Here is a 21192-nt window from a genome sequence, read left to right as displayed (position 1 = left end):
CAACCTGGGAGGTTGTGTAGGCCTGCACTGTTAGGCTCTGTCTCCTCATAGCAGCTCCGGCAGTTCTAATAAATACTTAGTAAGAGCAGAAATTGAGAATGAATTTAGACTAACCTGTAGGTTCTGTGGTATAGCTGGATAAGTATTTCTTATTACTTGAGCATCTAAAGTGACATGTGAAGCTGAATCAATTCAGATAATTTTGGAAAAAAAAAAACAAAAAACAAAAAAAAAACATCTCTTTACCTATTCAGCAGTATAACTGTGATTGAAATGAACTCTGCTGCATTTGGAATTGATTTACCTCCCTAAACCTCCCTCACATAATGCACTTTGAACACCCTGTGTCCTGGCCACTCAGTCCAACTCAGAGCTTCGTTCTTTCTGCAGCTTTCACCAGAAGAGGGCTATGTCTCTGCTAAGGAAGATTGCTTTTTCTACAGTGCCCAGTCATTTGAGGAGGAGGGGCCAGCTGATGCAGCCCTCTTCCATGCTGATCTAGCTCTGGTTAGTGGCCCAACTTAACAAAGATTTCTTAAGTCTGCATTTCATAATGAAAAAAGGTTGCTTTGTCACTGTTCATGCTTATCTTTTAGTGTTTACTATCACCACGTTACTCATCCACTATAGCTGAGATGAATTCCCACATGGTAGAAACTGGCATCTAGAGATTTTGGCTGTTTGCATGGGGAGAAAAAAAAAATTAAATTTTGCTGAGATTTTCAAAAGATCATGGCCACCCATGTCTCCTTGCATCCACAGTGCATCCCTTTGAAAATCTTAGCTTGTGTAGAGAAATGTTCATGTGCTCATTTGGTAAATAAATCTTTTTGCCTGTGTTTCATATTATATGACTCTACTTTCCTAGCTGCCTTGAAAAAAGTTTTGGGGACTCTTTTTGCATGTAAGTCAGCCTTACAAAGAATGCTGTCCATCTTCGAAAGCTACCAGTGTTTTTTTCCTGATAGTATTCTTTAAACTTCAACATCAATCAGTGATTATGAGATTTGCAAGCCAAAATGTGTTCACTTGTACAAAGAATGTAACTTACCCGAAAATTCACTGCCCTACATAGCTCAAAAGTTACCATTAAGAATTTAAAGAAAAATGTCAAAGGAAACAGGACTGTAAAACAAATAAACAAACAGAAAAAAAATCCAAACATATCTTCTCACGATTATTCATACTGATCTGGGACTTACGTTGAAGTTGTTTGGCCCCCATTTTCTGGGGATATGAGTAGGTAAACAGTTTGTACTAAACACCATAACTTAATTCATTGAAGGAACAAATTAAACAAAACAAAAACCTGAAATGGATCCTTCCAAGGAAAAAATCTCTGAATTACTGATTGCAGTGTGTTTGATATTTTTTCATATTTGCCAATGACAAGCTGTGTTTAATAATGTGCTTTTTAACAAGGCTTTTTTTTTTCTTCAGTTTATCTTGATGAAGTAGTTAAACTGCTAGTTATTTCGGCATAATAGGATTTGCCTTACTCTATTTATAGAGGAGAAAGAAGTATGAAGAAACAAGGTTATGTATCGAAAATATCCTTTAATTAAAGACGTGTAGAAAAGATCAGACTAAATCTTAAGGACTTAACTTTTTGACTTCTATGTGTGATTCATATAAAAAAAAATTAAAACCGAGCTGAAGAATAATGAATATAACAGATAATTATATGGTTAAAGTTGTCAGCTATGTCAACTGACTGTCAAATATGCAAAATATGAAACTGAATATGCAATCATCAAGTCAAAGATGTGTTTACAGAGTGCATTCACAAGGAATTGATTTTAATAGATAAATCAATGCTCAGATTCTTCTAGTTTTTCCCCTTTTTACACAATCCTTATTTAGGGCTTAGCTTCAGTATCACTGACATGTATTTTCCAAAAGATGGGCTGAGAGTGAGTTACACCAAAGGAGTAGTTTGAACTATATGTTAAGTCTTTAGGGTTGAGACAATAAAAAACAGATAATTCGTACCTCAGAAAGGAATCAATCTTTTGAAGTCACTGCAGATTTTTGCTATTGTTGTTGTCCATCTGACAATGAATGAATTAATTTTGTGATTAACATCGAAAGCTGCAAAATAACACTTAGATCCCATCTCTGCAGATGGATGGTTACACTTAGCTGCTTCACATAAGTTTACAGTATGGTCATGGTTCTGAACTCCACTGAGCATTTTTGTTAGCATACGATGTTTCCTTGAGCTCTGCCAGGGGAGATAAAATTATAGTCAAAGTATAGAATATGAAGCACCGTGCATTAAGTTCTTTAGGACCTAATTTTATTCTAGTATTTGAAAATTCTTTTCAAGACTTGTGTGTTATATTGCACTGAAGAAAAAGAACACCCCTAAAAAGAAAAAGACTGCTAAAGTTTGGAACTCTTTTTAAAATCTTATTTCGTATGTAAGATAGGAGAAATTTCAGTATTAATCTTCGTGTGAAATATAAAATATTTTTAAAATTATAAGAAGCATTTGTGACGTCTGACTTTTTGTAAATGTTTTGGAAAGCGTTGCAGTTTCTTTTCTTTCACGTCACTAAGTGAAGCTCATTATTTTTACAGCCTTAATTCTTGTAAAAGAATTATTGTAAAAGAAAATAGTAGTTGCTAACACCTCCTATTTCTATTAGGAGGCACTAGCCTATTTCAGCCCTACAATTTGTTCCAGTTCAGACTCCAACTTTAATTCAGATGTTCCTTGCCATCTCTGAAGGTGGAGTAACATAATATGTAACTGGAAGAAGAAATTTTTCCTACTGTGCTGTACAAATTTAACCTCACTGTAAAACACAGAGGGGGAAAAAAAAGCAAAGTGTCAATCAGTTAGTAGCGACTGAGGTACATGTGTTTGGGGCTTATGTTGCGTGAAGGTTACAGACAGCCTGGCTGATTAAATTGCATCTGTTGTTAGGTGGACTCTGGAGAGGCAGATCTAGCGGATGTATCCACCTTTGAATCTCAGTATTCTCCGGAGAGTGACACCTTCCAGGCTTCAATGTTAGCTCTGCATGGCAGCACCTGTAGTGATGAGCTGAACTACACCCTCTCCCTTCCCTCGTCAACTCCCAAGGTAAAATAAGGATGATTTTATTGATGATAAAACTTGCTTATGAATGTGAAAAGGCTCAGTGTTCTATATGCAGCTATATTACTAGATATTGTCCTTGTTCCATCTGCACAACCATTTGTTACCAGATTAAAGTACGGTTTTATTTAAGATAATGCTGGTGTCTTGCAGTTGTCTGTGCGGAAGAGAGAGACAGGTGGAAGATTGAAAACTTGGGCTGTGTTTTGTATAGCCAGGTAGAATACCGTGAGATACTTGTAATGTTAAAGCTGTGGTGAACAGTCAACTACAAAAAAAACTTCACCGGTATTACTTCAGAGCATACTAAAAAGTGGTAACACAAAATAACTGCATCATTCTACAGAATTTTAGATTTACTAAGTTTTCATCCTAAGCTTTGCTTTTTTACTTCTTTGTAGTTAGAGTACTTGTTAATCAGTTTACTTTGTTCTTGCATGAATTGTTCATAATTATACTTTAATTAAATATGAAGCATATCAAACCTCTGATTGCTACTAATTTCTTTTTTAAATTTCTCAAGAATATTACAAAGACCAGTATCTTAATTGTTGCTGGTCACAGACCCTTATGATTGTATCAAAGTTGGCTTTGTTTCTCTCCATGTTTTTTTTATGATTCTTTATCTTGTCAATCTATAGATCTATTTCACTAATCCAGAGTCTTCAGAGTCATTTCTCTTAGCACTCACCGTCTTTGAACCAAACATTGTAGGGATTTCTTTCCAGGTTTGCAATCTGTGGTCTTCAATAAAGTAGCTTCTGCTTTTTTCTTCATGCCTGAGCCACAGTATCTTCGTTTATCCCTTATATATTTGGCCCATACAAGGCATTGTTTTGGAAAGCTAAATTCATCTTCTAATGGCTTCTCCCAATCCACAGAAGAGCACATCTCTGCTGTGCCAGTGGGACAGATTGCATTGTTTAACTCCATAATTGTTACTTAAACAGATTATGCATTTTGCATGCTGAGAAGCGTTTTATGAGACAGAGGTTAGATTTACTTTATATCTCTAGGAATCCTTAAGTTATTTTTGGTTTTGACTTAAAGATGGCTTTATTTTCTGTTGTTTTTCTTTTGTTTGTTTGTTTGTTCATTTTTAAACATTATGGTCATGACATTTCACTGTTCTTCTCCATGCACAAGTATGAAGGGAGTGTTCTCTACAAGTAATATTTTACACTGTGCAATTATGAATGGCTTCACAAAGTAAATATAGCAAGAAAACCGGTTGGTAAAAGAAAACTTTAGAAGCAGTTGAAATGCAGTAAAAATGAAAAAAGTGCTATTAGGTGTAACAAGGAGTGCAGAGGTATTTCAGCTATTTCTGACTACAAGGGCAGTTGAAATGCTGATTCTGAATGCCTTTGCTGTCAATTTAAAAATAGGTGATAAAAATATTCTAAGTCAAACTAATCAAAATGCTCTAAAGAGGTACCACATAGATGTTGTTAAAAAATCCTGAAATTTTGTCTTCAAAAATCAAAGAATTGGCTTTCCTTAAATGAAACAAATTAAAAATGTGCATATACTGCTACTTTAATGCACATGCATGGCATACGGAGTAAATGTTGAACACTGTATAGGTCCTTGTAATGAATACATTCCCACTGATTTGGAAATGAATACAAAACATAGTTAAAAGTAGGTGTCACAGCTCTCTTTGAAACCTATTTAAATAGATTATAGTCTTGGTGTTCTGTTCTCCAAAAGGTAGGAAATTATTTCATTGATTACATCATGCAGATTAGCTGTATTTAGGCCTTGCTCAATTATCTTCTCAGATGTTACTTAAACCAATTGTTTACAGGTGAACCTTTTTTGATAATGTCTAGGTACAAAACAAGCATGTATGCACCTCATGAATGATGAGGAAAAAAAAACCACAATTTTGACTGTTGGTACAAAATGTTGCCAAATATCTTGAAATCGTGTGAATTTTGATTTAATATATACTAGAAAATAAATTGGAGAATCATGTTTTTTATTCCCACTTTATGAAAAAGTGGAAGAAGACTTAATAGGACCAGTAGATAAAAACTAAAACAGATAGAGGTAGAAATTCTTGTGACTACATTTACTGCATTTAAGAGAAAATTCCCTAATATTGATAAAGAACCTATACATCCAACCTCTTAGTCTTTGATATATCTTCTTAATATCTAATGTCTTCCACCTTAGGATGACAATTGTATGCTTTAATTTTAGTAAGTTGCTGGTGGTGGTGATGTCTGATTTGCCGATGTCTTAGTGGACACTACTTTGCTGAAGTTAGTTAAGATTTACTGAATGATACAATACTAGAATTTGGCCTTCAGCAGTAATTTCATATTCATGGATTTCTGTTATAAAATAGAAGTCTGAAGAATCAAGTTAATTCTGTAGAAAAATGCCTGTAATGACCTACTGAAGACACTGATGTAACAACAAATACTTTTAAATTCTTGAATTCTTGTTATGGTTTAGCCCTAGCAGGCTGCTCAGCACCACACAGTCGCTTGCTCACTCTCCCCAGGTGGAATGGGGGAGAGAATTGGAAAGGTAAAAGTGTGAGAACTCAAACAAGGAATTCATTCTCCACTTCCCATTGGCAGGCAGATGTTCAGCCACTTCCAGGAAAGAAGGGCTCATCACAGAATTTCACAGAATGGCTGAGGCTGGAAGGGACCTCTGAAGATCATCTAGTCCAGCTCCCCTGCCGAGCAGGATCACCTAGAGCATGTTGTGCTGTATGGCATCCAGGCGGGTTTTGAATATCTCCAGAGAAGGAGCATCCACAACCTTTCTGGAGAACCCGTTCCCGTGCTCTGTCACCCTCACAGTGAAGAAGTGCCCTCTCATATTCAGCCGGAACTCCATGAGCTTCAGTTTGTGCCCGCTGCCCCTCGTCCTTTTGCTTGGGCACAATTGAAAACAGTCTGGTTCCATCCTCTTGACCCTGTCTCTTCAAATGTTTATATGCATTGATGAGATCTCCCCTCAGCTTTCTCTTTTCCAAGCTAAACAGGCCCAGTTCTCTCAGCCTGTCCTGGTATGACAAGTGCTCCAGTCCCCTGTCATCTTAGTAGCTCTGCTCTGGACTCGCTTCAGTAGTTCCATGTCCCTCTTTTACTGGGGAGCCTAGAGCTGGGCTCAATACTCCAGGTGTGGCCTCAGTAACAGTTTCTTGGGAAGACAAACACCATCACTGCAAATATCCCCTCCCTCCCCTCTTTCTCTCTCCTTACCCCAGCTTTTATTGCTGAGCACGATATAATATGGTATGGAATGTCTTTGGTCAGCTATGTCCCCTCCTAGCTCCTGGTGCATCTGCAGACTCCTCGGTGGCAGGGCAGCATGAGGAACTGGAAAGGCCTTGGCTCTGTGTGAGCACTGCTCTGCAGCAGCTAAAAGATCAGAGGGTTATCACCACCATTTTCATGAAAAATCCAAAACAGAGCATTATGTGAACCACTACAAAGAAAATTAATTCTATTCCAGCCAAAACCACAACAGTTCCACGACATTAATTTCTGCTTAAGATTTTAGCATGAAATACAAATTTTAATTATACTACAAAATAATAATGATTGTTTATTGTCTCCTGTTTTTAACAGGCTGTTGGAGAGGAATTTTTAAATGCAGCAGCTGATTACCATATATCCAACAAGAATCTGTACAACATGGATCTGAGTGAAAGAGTGAGAGAGCAAAAATCTGTAGCAGGCAAAAACCTGGAAACTGCAGCTGCTTTTACTAAAAAGGATCTTCTGCCTCTGGATGTTTCGGTTATCAACCAAAATGAGAGTGAAAACACAGAAACTTGGGCTGGATCTCAGACAACAGCAGAATTTGCACAAAGTACAAGCCTTGCTACTACCATGCAGCTTGATGGCACTGGAAAAGTAAATATTTTTTTTAAATAATAAAAAACAAACTGTGGAAAGGCATTATTAAATGTTAGAATCTTCTGCTGAAATTGACGCTGGCTAGCACCCCCATATGGTTCTTTGGTTGTAATGTCAAGAGTCAAATGTGGTAGCTGACATCAAAACTTTAAAATTTAGTGGAAGTAGCCAAAACAGGAGATAATTTATGGCTTCAAGATAGTAATCTCCCAGAGACTGGAGATACAGCGGTTGTTTAAAAGTCTGCTCATACTCACAGTACAAGACACTGCTGGAGCATGGTGTTCTTGTTGGGCAGACCAGGGGTCTAGAGCAAGGCTTTTCTGTTAACTTCTGCAGATATCTGGACATATGGAAGAGGTTACATCCTGGTGCTCATGCAAGATTGCACAGTTCAACTTCCATACTAGCCTGTGATGCCAGTGTGTGCAAATGCAGTTTTTCTTTCTATGACCGTTGCTATGACCTATTTCTATTCCTTCAATTCAGTGATTACTTAAGAAATTCTTAAAAGAGTTGCAATTTTATATTAGCCTTGTTACTTTAGCATTGGCAAATCAAGAGGCATCTCTGGTGAGTGAGTCAGTTAGCTCTTGAATTCATCCCACTTATTTTAAGAGTATAACTGGTGTCCCTAAATTAACAATATACTTTGCAATAGATTCTATGTTACATAATGAATGCACATATATGAGTTTGATCTTTGATAGACTGACTTTTCTAGTGACTGTATAAGGAATCTGTATTAATAATAGCTTTGGTAAAAGGTAAGATGAGTTAAGGTCTGTGTCTAGTCATATTTTTATATTGGCATTCTGAACTGATGTTGTTTTCCTTTGTGTTAGGATCAAGTGCTCTCAACGGACAAGAGCTGCTCGGTATCTGTGGAGGGAAGTTCCACAACCCCAAATTCAGTCAAAAATGTATATGAGAAGACCATCACTATTGCAAAAGGCAATTCAAGTCTAGGTAAAGTACCTAATATTTTTTGTAACTTGTTCAGGAACATGCTTTCTGTTTTTCTCCTGTGTTTCCTGTTCTACCAGTAAAGATTAATCCACTTGCTGTCACCTTTAACAGCAAATAAGGTGCCCACTCTCACTAAGGATTTTTTTTTCTATAAAGGAAGTCAGTCAATCCTGAGTGTTAACAGTACAGTTTTCGTACATTGTTTTTTACTCTCTGTGCATAATGCAGTGGAAAAACAAGATAGGGCCAACAAGTGCTGTGTTTTGAGATTAAAACAAACAGACAAAAAAACAAAACACCTGTGGTAAAAGAGTTGCAGATTCAAGTACATGTAAAAGTGAAATCGTCTTGTTTTCTGAAGATGGTCAAAAGGATCTAAACAAGCCATTCACTTCCTTGATACTGATTTTTACATGTATCGTAAATTTCAGTATTTTTGAAAATCAGATAATTAATACATTTAATAGATACTATTTGTGACTCAAAGATGTCATCATTTTCTAGAGAGTTTCAGATTTTTAAAGATCTTCAATCTGCAACATCCTGAGCATTCTGACTAGAGGTGCATTGTGGCATTAACAGGCACAACAGGCTGGAGAGCTCCTTGTCCTCTTCAAGTCGTAGAATCATAGAATGGTTTTGATTGGAAGGGACCTTAAAGATCATCTAATTCCAACACCCTGTCATGGGCATGGACACCTCCCACTAGATGAGCTTGCTCAAAACCTCATCCAACCTGTCCTTGAACACTTCCAGGGATGGGGCATCCACAGCTTCTCTGGGTAACCTGTTCCAGTGCTTCACCACATTCTGATTAAAGAATTTCTTCATAATATCTAAAATACCCTTTTTTATTTTTAAACCATTCCTCCTTGTTCTTTCAGTCCTCTCCCTGACTGGATGGCTGCTGTAAGATCTCCCTGGAGCTTTCTCTTCTCCATGCTGAATAACCCTGACTCTCTTAGCCTGTCCTCAAAGGACAGGCTCCTTTGAGCTCTCTGATCATCCTTTTGGCTCTCCTCTGAACTTGTTCTAATACTTCCATATCCTTCTTGTGCTGGGGGCCTCAGAGTTGAATGTAGTGCTCCAGGTGAAATCCCGTGCTTATATTCCTATGTCTAAGAAGCTTATTCATAGAATCATAGGAAGACTTGGGTTGGAAGGGATCTTAAAGATCACCTAGTTCCAACTCCCCTGACATGGGCAGGGATTCCACCCACTAGATCAGGTTGCCCAGGTCCCCATCCAGCTTGGACTTGAATACTTCCAGTGATGGGGCATCCATAACTTCTCTTGGCAACCTGTCCCAGTTTCTCACCACCCTCTGAGTCAAGAATTTCCTCCAAACCTCTAATCTAAATCTCCCCTTTCTGGTTTAAAACCATTTCCCCTTGTCCTATTATCTGCCCAAGCAAAAAGTTTCTCTCAATCTTATTTTATAAACCCCTTTTAAGTACTGAAAGACCACAATTATGTCTCTTCAGAGCCTTCTCTCCTCCAGTCTGAACAACCCCAACTCCCTCAGCCTGTCCTCACAGGAGAGGTACTCCAGCCCTCTGATCATCTTTGTGACCTCTTCTGGACTTGCTCTAACAGGTCTACATCCTTCTTTTGCTGGGGGCCCCAGACCTGGGTGCAATACTCCAGGTGGGGTCTCATGAGAGCAGAGCAGAGGGGACAATCACCCTCCTCGCCCTGCTGGCCACACTTCTTCTGGTAAATCCCAGGATGCAGTTGCCCTTGTGGGCAGCAAGTGTGCACTGCTGGCCCATGTCAAGCTTTTCATCCACTTAATGGACAGTTCCTAGCTAGTCAGGGCCGTCTTCTTACAGCTTAGACAACTGTGTTGATTTCAACTGCAAGTGAATGTGAGGAACCAAGACCCCTAAGAGATTTGTAAGAGATTTTTGTAAGGATTTCTGTAAGGAGTTCGAAAAAGCGCAAGTTGAGTGTCTCTATTAGTGTTGTTCTGTAAGTGTTTTTTTTCTCTGGTATAGATACGTAGGCAGATGTTTGCATGGTGGGCTGAATCTGGGTAGCCTGTGGGTTACAGCTGCTTTTTAAACTCTGTTCAGCCACTTTCTGTTGTTCAGCCTGTCTCCCCCAGTCTTAAGTTCACAGAGTAATGTGTTGTGTCTTTGTCTTCCGTAGTCATGTTTATATATAACTGGCTAGAATTTTCTTGTAATCAGTATCCTTGAAGGCTTTGCTCTGGGTAGCTTTCACCTTGAAGATCATCTTCCTTCTGCTCAGTCTGGACAAAAACGTAAGAGATGATGAAGACAGAACTTCACTCCCATTGCTTGCTATCTTGAAGTTTGCATGCAAAACCAGGAGAACACAAGTGGGGTGTTCACTGCTTCTTTCTCTAGTAAATCTTCCTGTATAAGGCACTCTTACTTCAGTTGCTTTAACTTGTTAGGGAAAACATTCTTGTTGGTCAGTGCACAAAAAGGAGTGAAAACAAGTTTGGCACAACAAAGATGTTGAAGGGAAAACGGTGTTGGGCCTGCAGGTACCTTTCCTTTGCCTTTGTGAAGAGTGTTTTTTCTTAGAAGTGTCAACAGTGTTGTTACCATGAGCATTAGCTGCCCTGAAAATTACACTGAGAAGCCACGCGTACAAGAACAATCACTAGGACGTGAAACCCAGCAGCCCAACTAAGTCCCTGTGGATACACCATGGGCGAGTAGGGGGAAGACCATTTCTGTCTTGTTTCCCATTCGTGAAAAGAACCTGGAGTTAAATGGTGCATATAAGCCTCAAGGATTAGCGTCCTGCTTTACTACTGGTAGGACTGTCATGTAAATCAAATAATGGACTGTGTCTGTCAGTAGTGCACATGCTCTTGCAGAAGTCAGGATTCTCTTCTGGGCCTAATCAATGGGCTGCCTTAATTTTCAACAGAAGATTATTTGGTATCATCCCGGTGCTTCTAGTTAATCCTTTAATCCTTTATTCCTTTCCTAAAAAGAACCATGATAAACAAAACTGACATGTGGCAGATGAACTCAGTGAACTACTCAGAATTACAAATTCAGGTTTTTTTGAAGCCATTCTGTTACCTTTTTGCTTGAGATCTGTTTGATTGTTGGCTTATTTTCTGCTTAAAATTTCCACTGCTCTTTGTTTTCTTATATTGAGATTGATACATGAAATGACATAAGATAAAGTCAAGATACTGTGATTGTGATTTGTAACTCCTGTCTCCTGTTAGAAGAAAGAAACTCGAGGAGAATAAGGGCAATATTCAGGCTTGCTGACGTTGGCAGGTTGAGTGGCTGTCTTCTGCCTTCCCAGCCTCTTGTTATATTTCTTTCTCTTGTCATTCAGAACTGGGCCTCATAGATTATATTAACTCTTACCTGTTTCATGCCTTTTTCACTGTAGGGATGACAGTAAGTTCCAATAAAGATGGCTCAGGAATGATAGTCCGTAGTGTCATTCATGGAGGCTCAATAAGTCGCGATGGACGGATTGGTGTGGGAGACTGCATCCTGTCCATTAATGAAGAGTCAACCACTGACTTAACCAATGCACAGGCCCGAGCTATGTTAAGAAGGCATTCGCTTATTGGACCAGATATCAAGTAGGTACACGTCGAACATTAGTTGTGGTAGGAAAAGGCTAATAATCAAAATCTGGTGAGATTTATGCAGATTTTTTTAAATCAGAATTTTGTCTGTTTTCACAGGGTGAATTTATCTTTAAATTACCCTTTCAGATGGATAATTCACTATTGAATTACAGCTTTGTAAGTCTGAAAGATAAAATCACTTATGTGGGAGGCTCTGGGTGTTCTTAGAAAAGTTATTGCTGTGATTAGTTCCCATCATCATTACTGCCCTACCTGGCTATTTTGAAGGCATAGGATTTGTTAGAGTTCTGCATTTACAGTATGACTCTGCTAAACAAGGTAACGATTTCCTCAAGGTGTTCGTGCTTCTGAAAGGTTGACTGTCTGGCAGTTGCACAAGTGATTTCATCTGATGGAGACCTTTCTTATGGATTTTGTCTTTGACTGCCAGACAGAAAGTATGATACCTGATGTTAATGCAGAAAAGTAATATTTAAAAAAATGTAAGTATATCTGTAATAAACAGCAGAAATGGGCTGTTCTGTGAAGTCACTTCCAGGTTTTCATTAATATGTATGAAGGAGCTTTTGCTCACATACATAGATATCTATACTTTGGAGTACTACTTTAAACCTGAAGTTTTTAATATGAGTCTTGAAAAATCCACTTGCTCAATGAGAAAGTTTCTTCTTCTCAAGTTCAGTTTACAGAAATTTAACTTTCCATTAAAGTACAATTCTTTCTAACTGTCATGGTTGTAGAGTAAACTTTGCCCATATATCCACCATCTAGAAATGTGGTTTTCCTGAGCTTGTGACCAGTTCTCCAGACCTGTCAGTGCTGTGTTTACCGCTTAAAAAAAAAAAAAAAAAAGACCTAATAGTTGTTTTTCTGAAACCTGTGTTAGTATGGACTGGGTCAGGTCTGCTAATGGAATTACCAGAGATGTTGTTAATAGAAGCCTCTTTTTTTTTTTTTTTTTTTTTTAAGAATGTATCCTTGAAAATGATCAGTTCAGTCCCAGTGTAACAGTGTAGTTTCTATCTGTTAAAAATGGACTGCATGGCATTTGCTTCTTCCTCAGTCATATGCTACTTTTCAAGAGACCTGGCATTCTGAGAACACGTGGGCAAGGTACCTTCACTGTGGGTCGTAGGTTTAATGTCTGCCCCACAGCTGTCATGTTTGTAAGATTAGGACTTAATACAAGCTTGCTTGAATGGTGGGTTCTGCTCATACAACTGATTACATTTTTAGACAATGCTGTTGTGAATATGAGCAAGTCAATGTTGATAAAACTTGATATTGATTATTCTTGTAAGATTTCAAACTGTATTGTAATTCCAACTTCCATGACTGAAATCAGTTGGTATATACACATGAATATGTTTGTACATCTGCTGAGATACACATATGCCACAGCACGATTTTTTCTGCAAAGTCTTTTATTAGTGCCATAGTTAAGTGATCCAACACAGATGTGTTCATTTTTTGTGCTTATCCTTTTATAGCTCTTCATTTGTGCTATGTGAATATAAGTTTTGCTTTATAGTCTTAGTCTTTTTCCAGATACATTGGAAATATCAAAATCTCATACGAGATGTGAACATTCAGATGTCCCAAAGAAAAGTGCACCACCTCCTTCTGTAAGAAGCTGAGGTATTCACATTCTGACTTAAGAGTTTTAGCTTTCATTTTATGTTTATGTTCTTTGGTGCATTCCCATGATAAGAGCTTAAAGTGAAGCCATCTTTTGTCTGTCAGACAAATAAAATGCCAAATCCTTTCTTAGCTTCTGAAGGAATCTTGCGAGAATAAGGACAATATTTTTTGGCCTACATAGTTTTGATACAAATCTACTTTATCAGCATAATTAAACGTTTCAGTAATTTGCACTTTCAGGAGAAGTACAAGATTCCAAAAAAAATACCGTGATACAAATGTGTGGGTAAATGTGTCCCAAATCAGGAATTTGGAGGTACAGAGCACTATCTCATGATAGTTATTCCTGTTTTCTAAGAAGGGTACAGAGCTATATAAACACTGTTTCACAGTTAATGTGATGTGATTCATGATCTAAGGGACAGCCTTTCCAATAAGCAAGCATTGAATCTCTTTGGTGTCATCCTACGGAAACAAGGGTATACAACCACTCAAATGTGGTTGTATTATTCCTTTATCCATACAGGGCTGCAGAGCCGACACCTTAACTATTAAGCTGAATTTTTTTGGGGTACCAGGTCGGCCCCAAAAAGTGATTAAGCAGGAATATTTTAATTTCAAACCTGTCTTTCATTGGCAAACATTATTTACTGAAAGCAGAGGAAGCCATTCTTACTTGCTGTGTAAAGGCTTTTTTATTTTATTCAAGGAAATCCAATTTTTGATAGTTCAGGAGCCAGCAATCTGAGTTCTATTTGATGTATTCTTTTTCTTTTTCCCTTTGCTTGTAGAAAACTAGATGTGTGGCCTTACCAGAATGCATTCTTTTTCATATACTCCACCATTCCAGGAGCTCTTATATTTCTGTAATAATAGACAAGGTTTTCTGCTCAGAGGCAGCTGCTTCTAATATCTGTCAGATAATTACCAATCTGAATCAGGATTCACCTGCCTTAACCTAAAGTGTGGGGATGATTTCCTGATCAAGGAATAGAAGATAGATTGCAATTCAATTTTGCATGCTTGTTAATAATCACTGCTATAGACAGTAATAAAGATTAGATGCTTTCTGGGGGAGGTATAGGTGACGTGGAGATGGAAAAAAAGAGAAAGGAGAAAGTAAAAAAAAAAAAAAAAAAAAGGCAGCTCACACTTTTAACTACATAAGTATGCCTCTCACAATCAGCATGAGACAGTGACATTTGTTAACACCGTTGTAAAAAGATGCTGCATCATATGCTTCACATTCTAGATCTTCTCCAGCACCTGCTGATGATCAGGCCCTCTTTTATGTGTGAGTATTGGCGATTCAGAAACTCATTATGGCTCTGTGTTGCAACTTGTCTGTAAAATCATTCCATGCCATGCTTTTATTACATCTGTAATAATGTCAGGGATATATCCGGATATAGGTACATACTCTTTCTGTCTTTGTGTGTGCATGTGCATGTATGGATATATATATAAAAAAGTGTGTGTGTATACTTGTTTTTTTATATATTTATGTGTATATATGTGGTTTAAAATTTGAAGATTATAGCATATTTTCTAAAACCAGAATACATATGTTTTCATTCAAAAAAATTGCTGCTAATGACAGCCACCCCAGATGTGTTCAGAGCATGTGTGTGGGGGGAGTGTGTGCTTGTACGGGGCTTCACTGCTGGAGTTGTCCTGAGTACAATGTACTGATATCTGGATTAATCAATGTCAAATTTTCTGCGGCACTTATATTTTACTTTCTTCATGTATAAAAAGGTTCAAATTAGAACTTAATTATTAATGACAGTTATTTCTGCTGAACATTCTCCATACATTGTTACTTGGTTTGTTGGTGTTTCGAGGTTTTGTGTGGCTGTTCAGTCAAGCATGTGATAAATGTTCCTCTGTACTGCATGCATTCTTGTGTTTACAGATGTTTTCATATGTACACCAGGGTGTTCCCATTGTCGCTGCTTTCATTGCTAGTGCATATCTTGGTGAGGGGGTGGTAGCTCTCAAAAAAGGAAACCAGAGTACTTTCTCCTTCAAGCTGTACAGCTATGAAAAAGAGGGAATGATTAAGCCCTGCGTATAGTAGACAATTCACCTGTTTCCCATCTTCTGTGTCTTCATCCATATTTCTTAGCAATTGTTTCTCTTACTGTCTTCCCAGTGACTTATTAAGGCAGATTTTAGTCCCTTCTGGGGATGAGCCATTCAGATGCCTTGATGAATTTTTATTTCTACGTTAGGGCACAAGGGTCGTCAACATAGTTGATCAGAGGCTCCCAGGACCTTTCATGTTCTGGCACTCTTGTCACCTCAGTCTGGTTCCTGGCACATGATGAGGCATTCAGGATGGTGATGGGTATCTTCAGACCTTGCTGTGACCTCCAAGAACCGAGCTGCAATAGCAATCCAGCAAACGATGGATTTGATTCACTGTGGGCTTTCTGCCCATGAACTACTAAACAGAGAACATATTCTTGGCAGATGTGAAATCTAAGGCAGTTTGTGCAGTCTGACCTTGCCATGTCTCACAGAAGAAAGGACCAGGAAAGAGAGATACTTAGCAAAGATGAAATTCTAACAAACATGCTCCCTAAAACTCTTAATTTTAAGCAGAGCTAGGTTATGTGTATTCCTTTTCATTTCAATAATAATCACAGAATCCTAGAATGGTTTGGATTGGAAGAGACCTTAAAGATTATATAATTCCAACACCTCTGCCATGGGCAGGGACCCCTTCTGTTACACCTGGTTGCTCAAAGCCCTATCCATTCTGGCCTTAAACACCTCCAGGGATGGAGCATCCACAACTTCTCTGAGCAACCTGTTCCAGTGCCTCACCACCCTCTTAGTGAAGAAGTTCTTCATAATATCTAATCTAAATATACCCCTTTTTAGTTTAAAGACATTCTTCCTTGTCCTGTTATTACACCCCCAGCTTTCCTGTAGGCCCCCTTTAGGTACAAGAAGGCCGCTATAAGGTCTCTCCAGAGCCTTCTCTTCTCCAGGCTGAAAAACTCCAACTCCCTCAGCTTGTCCTCAAAAGAGAAGTGCTCGAGCTTTGTGACCATCGAGTCTCACGAGAGCAGAGCAGAAGGGGATAATCACCTCCCTCACCCTGCTCGCCACGCTGTTTTTGATGCAGCCCAGGATACGGTTGGCTTTCTGGACTACAAGCGCTCATTGCTGGCTCATGTTAAGTTTTTCATCAACCAGCACATCCAGGTCCTTCTCTTTACGGCTGCTCTCAATCAATTCTCTCCCCAACCTGTATTTGTGCTTGGGATTGCTAAAAACAATAGCATGGAGAGGGGAGAAGGATTCTCATGGACAGTCACATCAATAACATAGCTTAGCTTATAGGAGCAGTTAAGGAAAGCTTTGCAGTTCACAGAACTTTGGAAATTAACAAGCAAGAAAAAAGATGAACTCCTACACATAATATACCTTTTCATACATTTGATCCATGCCATTTGGTTTTCTTTCCCTCACTTTTTTTTTTTTCAAAATGCAAGTAGATGTTCTTGCTTATATTTATGAAATAGTTGAAGCATTACTGATGTTTAGTTGTAGATAAGAACAAAGAGAAAAAACATATATTTAATATTTGTTTGAGTTCTTAAAATTAAGCAGTTAGAACCGTAGTTAAGCACTAGAATAGAAATAATGTAATTTTTCCAAAGAGTTAAAGGAGCTGCCAGTGATACTATCTAAATTCATCAGGATCAGTTAGGTAACAGTCACTCAGTTTTAGATGCACAATCTTAAAATGGTTGAGTGAACCTCTTTCCTTCTTGGTTCCTATGCTGAGCGCAGAAATGGAAGCTTACCTTCGTAAGACAGTTTTCAGAAGATGTTTGTAAGTAGCATGGAAGGCATCCTTTGAGCTGCATCTTTTGAATGTCCTAGCACAATGTCAGTTATTCATTCATATAATTAAAATCTACATGGTATCCCAGAACCTGTAGCACATCTGGTTTGTCTCCCCCTTAGCTGATCGGTAATGCTGATGTCGCAAGGCAGGATGAGGTAAGGACTACCATTACCCTTGGACCTTAGAACCCTTCATAGTTTCCAGTGCTCGCTGTTCAAAAGGACTGGACAAGAGATGAAAGATGTTGAGCACTCCGCTGTCAGCGATCCCTCTCTGCATCTGGGCTCAATCTGGACACGTATATTTCCTGTTAAGGGACTTGCCATTCTCCTATCTGTACTATGAACAACAGCTTCTTGCTACATTTTAGCATAAAGGAGATTGTTGAGATCATCTAGCCAACAGAAACATTGCTGGCAATTCTGGTTTCTTTAGTGCAGCTGCCTTTCAAGGGAAAATACATTATTTTCTGCTTAATTTTATGGGGTAAAAATTAATGAATTTGATTGAGGTGGAATTGATGGCTGTAACTGCATTTTCTTTCATTGAAACACAGCTTGCAGGTGTTGTGGCTTTTATAGTGGCAGTTTTATGGGGTTACTAGGTGGTAGTTCCGCAGTAGCATTTGCCCCTGTGAGAATTTTGTGACCATAATACTAGCACTTTGCTGTAACTTATCACATTTAGAGTTGGAGATGGCTGAGAAATAGTTGGGATTATTTGAAAAAACTAATGAACTTCTAAAAGCATCATTACTCTTTTTTTCCCTCTTGCCATTCTCCATTTCACTGCTGGGCTTCACAGAATAACTGCTGTATGTCTTGTGCATTTCTTGGTGCTGGAATGACCTCAGCAAACACAGATATTAAGTCATTGACCTTCTACTGAGTGTTTGTTCCCTAGTGTGTACTCCTCAGCATTTCAGAATGAGAACACTGTGTCAACCACATAACACTTGAGTATTTGAAAACAATATGAAGGCAGAAAAACAGATCTCAAGGAAGAGAAAAAGAAGCAGGTGATAGTATAGATGATTTAGAAATTTCTTTCAAAAGAACTGGAGAGTTTCTGCTGTTCAGCATCCATGTGATGGATGGTAGGACACACATTTTTTTGTGTTCTTTTTCCGACAGTCTTAATTGTTGCCACATTTTGATAGCTAAGCTGCATGTGGGACAGTCCAAGGTTTTTGACTCAACAAATCCTGGTTAAAGTAGGGCAGTGTCTTTTATTTGTGTAGTCCTTTTTAGTTCATAGTGTCCTTTCTGAAAGTAAAGGAAATTTTTTAAGAAATACTTTTCATGCCTTAATGTTTTTCCTTCTCTTTGTTCCTCTCTCCCCAGTCTGTTGTGCCATTTCTGTTTCTGGCATTCAAACATGATTGAGTTATACCAGGGCTTCAGGAGCATGTCATTTGGCTGGTGAAACACAACTGTCTGACTGTCCCAAGCTGGCTGGAAGTGCATGGTGATGGGGAGGAAGGAATTGAGCAGAGGATTGCTCCCTGCAGCTTAACTGGTGTGCTATAACACATTTGTGAGTCCAAAGCCATGCAGTATTTTTAACCAAAAGCATGGAAACCTAAAACAGATACAAAACCTCTACAGAAAGCACAAAACCTGCAAACCAACTTTCAGAAGCATATTCAGCCAGCTTTTAGGATGGTACTAGTGCTTCACATTTCACTGATCTTCCAGTGTTTGTCTTTGCACGGGGAATCTGTTTTGACTGAAGCAGGATTGTCTCTATTACATTCTAGTTGCTCTTAAAGCACCATTTACTTAAAATATTGAGGCCAACTCTCAAAAAATCAAGTGCTGTTCAGCTGTCTAATTTGACCATAAATGCTTATTTGTTGCGAAGTCACAAAGGTTGTATATAACTCCTTATTCCAAAGGCAGTGCCTGTTATGAAGTAGTCTTGAGTGACATCCTCATATCCATTCCTCACACCCATGAAGGGTATGTCCGCCAGTCCTCATGCTACTTTAATCATGTCCCATTTTATTGCAGTATTACATATGTGCCAGCAGAAAATTTAGAAGAGTACAGAGCCAGTTTGGAACAACAGACAGAGGAAACTATGCCCCTTGAACTTTTTCCTTCACATACAGTCAGGTGAGTCAAAAGAGTTTTTATCCCATAGGACTCCTAGATTTAACTCTTTGCATACACTTCACATAGTTCAGGATGGTAATTTTTTTTTTAGAAGAGCTGATAAATGGTTAGTTTTCCTCAGGCTAGCCTCCATTAAAAAAAAAAAAAAAAGGCTGTTTAAGATACAGTTTTTGCTTCGGTTAGCAATTTTTCTGACATTTTTACTAGGCTATTTTATAGGTGTTTGTTCTCTCCACTAAGAAGATTGCATGCTGTCTCATCCAAAATTTCTCTTAAATACCATGCAATTTGATTTATGTATTGCCACAAATATTCTGTGCTTCAACGATGAGAATTTGCTATTGATAGTCTAACCCGAATGTATACTGCAAAGAATGAATTCTGCCATCTTTTTGCTTGCCTTCAAAAATTCGTTACTTACAGGTCAAAATATTCAGTGCCTAATGATTTTTGTCTTCTTTAACTTGAAGTCCAACAACAATAACTGTTCATGAATTCTGATGTTGTTATTTCTTCCATTTTGGAAACAATAAGCAATTACATTTGGTTGTAGTTCTGAAATACAGTTTTTTGTTCTGTAGCTATTGGTTGTTGGCGACTTAAAATCAGAGACAAATGGATGGGGAATCCCTGAATGCAGTATGTGTTCTAACAGTTTTCTCATAAGGCAGATCTGTGTACTGAAATGAATTCTGTGTACAAATACAATGCTGACAGCATAATCCTGTATGTGAAATTTTGCAGAGGAATACAGTGATTATATGGGATTTTTTAAAATGAATTGCATGCTCATGTTCATCAGTAGGGAAATCCCAGAGCTTCCAGAACGTGAAGAGGGGGAGGGAGAAGAAAGTGAACTTCAAAACGCTGCTTTCAGTAACTGGAACCAGCCCAGAAAGTAAGTGCAGATCTTGTACACTATAAAATCTAAATTTAATCTGAAATTCAAAAAATTTGAAACCTGTTATGTATATTATGCATTGCAAGAGTAATTAACTGTTGATTTTTACTGCTGTTGGGCTAAATCCCTGCAATCTAACACTTTCTTGATTGCTTTGGTAATTTATTTATTTTATTTATTTATTTATTTATGGTAAACCCAGACAGGCTTACTGTCTGGGAGCCAATAAGAAAAGATGAAGAGAAGGATGCAAAGTTTTAATTAGAAGCCAAAATAAACTGAACAACAGTAGGCACAATTACAGACTTTCTGAGCAACCTAATAAATTCACTCACTGAAAGACAAAAATCTAGGCAAGGAGGAATTATTACTGAATGTTCTTAAACCATCTTGTAAATCCAGGGGTCTTCAATGGTTGGCACTGTCACAATCGCAATAGATCTTCGTTTATTTTGCTCCTTGTTTTGTCACAACAGGGTTGAACTTTGGAGAGAGCCTAGCAAGTCACTGGGGATCAGCATTGTTGGAGGACGAGGGATGGGAAGCCGCCTGAGTAATGGGGAAGTGATGAGAGGGATCTTTATCAAACACATCCTGGAGGATAGCCCAGCTGGCAAAAATGGAACGCTGAAAACAGGAGATCGGATTGTGGAGGTACCGGCCGACTGCCTTTCGGTTCTAGTAACCCCAGCATCTCAGGAGTTGCTGAGATGGATGCTTGGTCTTGGGCAGACAGCTCTGCAATTGCTACAGCTGTCACCACGTGAGCCATAGAGTGTACTATTGTGTTACAAACACAGCAGTACCATCTACTGATGTCTGTGTGCAGTTTTAAGTTGATTTTACAACCTGAAGCATAGATGGCTGTGTGAGAAGGGATCTACAAAAACAGTAGTTCTAGCTGCCTCTCATAAAACCAGCATGTGTAGGAAAAAGCTTAAGTTTGGTAAAGCTAAAAAGTTTTACCTTTGCGTACTGGATAACAACAGAAATGGCCAGAGAACAGGATATCATGCAAATAAATGCTACACTTATTTCCCTTTTAATTTGAACTCAGGCCACATCATTCTTGTGCACTTTAGGAATTAATGAAGACACTATTTTTTTC

The 21192-nt window shown here is 38.4% G+C and overlaps 1 protein-coding gene across 10 annotated transcripts in view; it reads left to right on the top strand.

The window, feature by feature from the left end:
• MPDZ (multiple PDZ domain crumbs cell polarity complex component) overlaps positions 1-21192 on the top strand; it is a 101943-nt gene that overhangs the window by 50174 nt on the left and 30577 nt on the right. For 3 of the 10 annotated variants that reach the window (XM_050716374.1, XM_050716372.1, XM_050716371.1), the window contains exons 18-25: positions 2933-3091; positions 6703-6990; positions 7839-7962; positions 11353-11551; positions 14454-14495; positions 19079-19183; positions 19986-20081; positions 20561-20738. In XM_050716374.1, the coding sequence (XP_050572331.1) occupies positions 2933-3091; positions 6703-6990; positions 7839-7962; positions 11353-11551; positions 14454-14495; positions 19079-19183; positions 19986-20081; positions 20561-20738 (1191 nt within the window). Of the gene's footprint in view, positions 1-390; positions 508-2932; positions 3092-6702; positions 6991-7838; positions 7963-11352; positions 11552-14453; positions 14496-19078; positions 19184-19985; positions 20082-20560; positions 20739-21192 lie in introns of all 10 variants that reach the window. The other 7 variants (XM_050716373.1, XM_050716377.1, XM_050716376.1 and 4 more) reach the window with 3 other exon arrangements.

This window comes from Cygnus atratus, chromosome Z (assembly GCF_013377495.2).
Source record: "Cygnus atratus isolate AKBS03 ecotype Queensland, Australia chromosome Z, CAtr_DNAZoo_HiC_assembly, whole genome shotgun sequence".
In the NCBI taxonomy this organism is placed as follows: domain Eukaryota; kingdom Metazoa; phylum Chordata; class Aves; order Anseriformes; family Anatidae; genus Cygnus; species Cygnus atratus.
Note: the sequence above shows the minus strand (reverse complement) of the source record. Positions and strands in the feature narration are given on the sequence as shown.